General features: G+C 35.1%; 1 protein-coding gene across 1 annotated transcript in view; it reads left to right on the forward strand.

The window, feature by feature from the left end:
• LOC107708834 (calsyntenin-1-like) overlaps positions 1 to 5,796 on the forward strand; it is a 44,060-nt gene that overhangs the window by 37,628 nt on the left and 636 nt on the right. The window contains 7 exon segments of the mRNA XM_016513171.1: positions 400 to 557; positions 1,386 to 1,439; positions 1,441 to 1,480; positions 2,488 to 2,658; positions 2,841 to 2,986; positions 3,913 to 4,048; positions 4,465 to 4,649. Of these exon segments, the coding sequence (XP_016368657.1) occupies positions 400 to 557; positions 1,386 to 1,439; positions 1,441 to 1,480; positions 2,488 to 2,658; positions 2,841 to 2,986; positions 3,913 to 4,048; positions 4,465 to 4,649 (890 nt within the window).

Raw genomic sequence — 5,796 nt, forward strand, 5'->3', positions numbered from 1 at the left:
GCGCATACAGCATTTGGAACAACAAAAATAATGACCAGATTTTCCTTTTTGGGTCACCTATTCCTTAAATGTTGATAACAAGACAGTTAAAAAACACATAGCATTACCCCACTAAACCATTTAGAAATATGCAAATATGTGTAGATTTTATTCAATCATATTGCCTCATTTTTTATGTGCCACTTTGTGTTTATTCCCATTTATTTGCCTTTTTTCTCCCACCAAAAGTTGCATGAGGCCGCAGGCCTGAATCAGGTCATCCATCATCCTGTGTGATGCACCGGGCTGCACCAGCACCGAACACTTAACATGCATGAGCATCAGTCACACGGCCTCTGCACACTGTGCATGCTTGAGCTTGGTATCTAACAGGTTCTGTCCCCCTCCGGGTTTGTGTAGGTGGCAGCGCCCGCCTGACTCAGTACTTCCGGGGCAACCTAGCTGGACTCATGATCCGCTCCGGCAAACTGGAGAACAAGAAAGTTATCGACTGCCTCTACACCTGCAAGGAAGGTCTTGATGTGCAGCTTCCAGAGGAAGTAGCCTCTGCTGTGAAGGTGAGTGATGTGAATGTTGTAAAACACTGCTTGGATTCTTTTGGGCTATGTAGGTGAAGTTTTGAAAACTGATGATCGCTCTACCTTGCGTAAGTGTCAAAACATATACGAGCTTTGTGAAAATACTCATGGATGTCCTACAGTGTTATTTTAGTACTATTTATATACTATTATAGTGTTTATAAATATTTAGAATTAGCTTTTATTTTTATATTTTCAGTTTTCTTTTAAATGTTTTAGTAATTTTGATATGTGCTTTTGTTTTTATTATTAATATTGCCATATAGCTTTAATTAATTTTTATTTCAGTTATACTTTTAGCAATTTTAATGTTTAATTGAACGTTGTTTTTAAAAGGTTTTCATCTAATATTTATTTTATTTTATTTATTTCAGCCTCATTTTAATTCCCCAAAATTATTTTTAATATTTAAAATTTTTGTCAGAAGGATAATTCACCAAAAATTCTGTCATTTTTCTCACCCTCATGTCGTTCTAAACCCATAAGACATTGGTTACTATTTAAAACACAAATTAACGTATTTTTAAACAAACAATAAAGGTTTTTGTCCCTCCATTGAAAATCCAGGTAACCAAAATTTAGAAGATCCAAAAAGTTCATAAAGGCATAGTAAAATGAATCAATATGAATTGCGCGGTTTAACACAAGTATTGTGAAGAGATGTGATCGCTTTATGTTCTAAACAGAATCAATTTAACATCTAAACAATGATAGATACACATACATAGAGCAGATTTCATTAAACATATCTTAATTTGTGTTTCCAAGGTTAACCAAATGGATGTATGTTTCTCTGTCTCTCTCTAGGTGGAGTTCAACCCCAACCAGTCTTCTCTGAGCCTGGAGGGAGATGACATTGAGAGCAGCTGAGACCGAGGCCGAAGGCGAGGATGATCCCACAGGTACGCTGGGAATGTGAGATTCACATATTTTGCTGAGAAAGGTGGAGAGAGGGGAAATGGATCATGAAAGAGAAAGTTAGATAGTAAGATAAGCAGCAGAAAACAGATTGACTAGGAGTAGTTTACACATTGGCTACAACTTACAGGGACCAGTTACCTATGAAATGAAAATTCTGTCATCATTTATTCCAGATCTGTTTGACATTTGAGACCCTGAAGCACAAAAACAGTCATAAGTAGCACGGGTAAATTTGTAGCAATAGCCAAAAATACACTGCATGGGTCAAAATTATCGTTAATTTTTAGGATATTATTAATTAATCATTAGGATATTAAGTAAAGATCATGTTCTATGAAGATATTTTGTAAATTTCCTACCGTAAATGTATCAAAAATGTATGATCATTAGTAATATGCATTGCTAAGGACTTCATTTGGACAAATTTAAAGGCGATTTTCTCAATATTTAGATTTTTTTGCACCCTCAGATTCCATATTTTCAAATAGTTGTATCTCGGCCAAATATTGTCCTATCCTAACAAACCATACATCAATGGAAAGCTTATTTATTCAGCTTTCAGATAATGGATAAACCCTTATGACTGGTTTTGTGGTCCAGGGTCACATTTGTGTTCTACACAAAAGAGGATGTTATATGGATTTGGAAAAGCATATTAAATGGAAATGCAAATGATTTAACGGTCTCTTTGAGCAATATTTTGGATGTTTATATTCCAATAAGTGGTAGAAATATTGACGCTGTCTATATAATGGATTCTGGGATGAAAGAAAGTCTAAAAGGTTTTGTCTTAGCTAATGTTTTTTATTCTAAATTTTAGTGCATTGTAAGTATTTCTTACAGATTACTTTACTCCTCGCAATCGATATTTGCCATAAAATTGCATGGCGGACTGTTTCTGAACATTCAAGTCTTTCCAAGATTAAATTGAATCAAATGGAGAGGTTCTGCTCTAACTTACTGACGAATGGTTTTTGTTTTTTGGCAGTGCAAGAGACGGTGGTATCTGAGGAGATCATGCATAACTTGGACACGTGTGAGGTGACTGTGGTGGGAGATGAACTGAATGGAGATCATGAGAGTTTGGAGGTGGATCTGGCCCAAATCCAGCAGAGAGCTCTGGAGATGAGCTCTTCTAACGTGGGCATGGTCATCACAGGTACTCATCCATCTACATCAACAAACTACTGCTATATATTTGCACACATCTGTTGGATTATATTTGTGTGATTTGTTAATGGTAGTTTATATCCAGCATCTTGCTGAATGGCTGATCAAATGGTATTACAAGCATCAGTACTGTAATCTTGACAAATGCTTAAAGCTTGTCTCTGTCCACAGGGGTTAACACCATGGTGACCTATGAACAGGTCCTGCATCTGATCCGCTACAGGAACTGGCACACAGAGGCATTGTTTGACAGGAAGTTTAAACTCGTCTGTTCTGAACTCAATGGCCGCTACATCAGCAATGAATTCAAAGTCGAGGTATGGCTGACCACACACTGTCCTCAATGTAAACAATGATTTATTAACTTCACTAAAATGTTCCACTAAAATACCACGGTACCTACAGTTATATTTACTATAGTTAACGTATATATACACACTTCCTTTCAAAAGTTTGGGGCCAGTAAGATTTTTTTTGTAAGAAATTAATAGTTTTATTTGGCAAGAATGCATTAAATAATAATAATAATTATAATAAATTATAATAAATCAAAAGTGACAGTAAAGACATTTATAATTTTACAAAATAATTCTATTTTGAAATAAATGCTGTCCTTTTGAACTTTCCATTCATCAAAGAATCCTGAAAAAAAAAAATTTCTTAAAAAATATTAAGCAAGACAACTGTTTTCAACATTGATAATAATAAGACATTTTTCTTGAGCACCAAATCAGCATATTAGAATGATTTCTGAAGGATCATGTGACACTGAAGACTGAAATAATGATGCTGAACATTCAGCTTTGCCATCACAAGAAAAAAAAAATACATTTTAAAATATGTTCAGATGGAAAACAGTTTTTACTGATGGGTATAAGAGACTTGTTTTAAACAAAAAAAAAATCTTATGGTTACCAAATTCCTCAACTGTAGTGTGTAGATTGAAATGAAATGATTTAAATAATTTTCTATTTTTTATTCTATTCATTATTTTTTTAAGCTTTTAGTTTTTATTTTATATATGGTCTTATGCACATTTTATTATTATTTTATCGTTATGTATATACTTATATAAATGCTTGTATAAAAATCAATTGTTATTTGTTTAAGGGTTCTGTTTATATAAAAATGTTATATACAAGTCTATATCAAAGTAAGCCAAAGGATATAAAGAGATAAATGGGATTGTATTGTATTACACAGATGCCAGTTGTGTGACCGTCTTTATTGTTTATGTTATCAGGTCAATGTGATCCATACAGCCAACCCCATGGACCATGCTAACAACGCTATGGTACAGCCTCAGTTCATCAACCAAATTCAGCACGCTTCAGTGGACCTGTCTGGACACAACCTGGCCAACACACATCAGGCCTCAGGTATTTCTTCTTCATCCCTCCATTTCCTTCTCCTCCCCTCCTCTGTTCCATCTGTTCAGCTTCTCTTGGAGATAAAGGCGTTTCATTGGCTGCTTCATCTCTCACAGTATCTCCTAGATTATTGCACTAATCTCTCATTAAAGATAATCCAGACTTTGTAATCAAACGAATAAGCTGTTTAATGTGGAGCTCAAAACTGAATTCAGGTTCTTTCCATGAGTTTTTCTGCAGCTTAAAGTCAATTTAAAAAGTAGGGCAGTTATGGAGCGCTTTTTAATGGCGTTTTTTTAGGGATTATATACAAGTGCGGTCTACAACATCTGGACAGTCGGTGAGGGACACCTCAGACAACCTCTTTTAGGTTTTTTTTCACCCTAAATACCAAATGCTAATCTGTGTCCATCCACTCTTCACAGTTGTCCCCAGTGCTGCCACCGTCGTTATCGTTGTGTGTGTGAGCTTCCTGGTGTTTATGATCATCCTGGGCGTCTTCCGTATCCGTGCTGCCCACCAGCACACCATGAGGGACCAGGAAAACGGCAAAGAGAACGAGATGGACTGGGATGACTCTGCCCTCACCATTACTGTCAACCCAATGGAGGTGTGTTCATAAAACAGAGCTCATTCGCTCAGTGCTCTTACAGCACTCATACATAGTTAATGCAGCAGAGGGCTAAACCCATTAAAAACTCAATGTACCTTTGTAAAAATGCCCCTTTATTACCATCCCTCCTCCTGTTCATTTGTCTGCTAATATGAATTTTCGATAAACTAAACAGCTATTTTTTGCATTATGTTTGCTGTAAGAAGTAATAAATTAGGTCATTTCAGGAATATTGCACTTATAGAGAGACCATTTGATGTGATTCATAAAGCACAGACTTCCATTAAAGAGGCTTGGAATAAATTATTGGTTCACTTTTGAAATCAATTTGATTTCCATCTTAAATTTACATTTTTTTTAATGTTTATATTTTAGAATTTAAAAAATATTTATATATATATATATTTTAAAACCCAATAATTATATATTATATATTATCATATATTATCATTTATACAACAGTTCGTTCTGGTTCTCAAATCTGATTGGTTGAGAACCGTGAGATATTGTACTGGTATCGCTACAGGAACGCCCTTTCACAATTTTGTATCACTCCGCTTGTTCTAGCCGGGTCTTCGCGGTCTCTCTCTCTCATTTGGATGCGTAGAGTACGTTAGTTAATATAAGAAGAAACGTCTAGCTTCGCGGTCTCTCTCTCTCTCTCATTTGGATGCACGTCTTGCCGCATTGTGTCTCTCTTATAACCTCATTATTTCTCACTAATAACCTTACTGAAGCAGCACATGCCCTCGATACGAATTCTAAAAGTGACTTTAACTGTCAACTTGAGCTTTGAATCCGTGGCGGAAGGAAGTAGTTCCACACAAAAGAGGGTTTTATTAGGAGACGGTATCGCTCTCGTACTCGAGTGATATTGCTCATATAAACATATACTATATAGTGATTATATTATAATGTTATATCGTAATATAATCACTATTTATATAACCTTATAATTTACCAAACTCTATGTAAATTATATAATCACTATTTTATATATATAAAATGACTGAAAAACTAAATTCAAATTTTCTACTTATCAAAATTCAAATTATATTAGAATTTAAAAGGCATAATTTCAGTTAGGGGAAAAAAGCTTTTGGCTTCTCTCCTGAGGCCACATGGGGGCGCATCTTATGAAATA

Source organism: Sinocyclocheilus rhinocerous, unplaced genomic scaffold (genome assembly GCF_001515625.1).
Source record: "Sinocyclocheilus rhinocerous isolate Xijiao unplaced genomic scaffold, SAMN03320098_v1.1 scaffold1406, whole genome shotgun sequence".
Lineage (NCBI taxonomy): Eukaryota > Metazoa > Chordata > Actinopteri > Cypriniformes > Cyprinidae > Sinocyclocheilus > Sinocyclocheilus rhinocerous.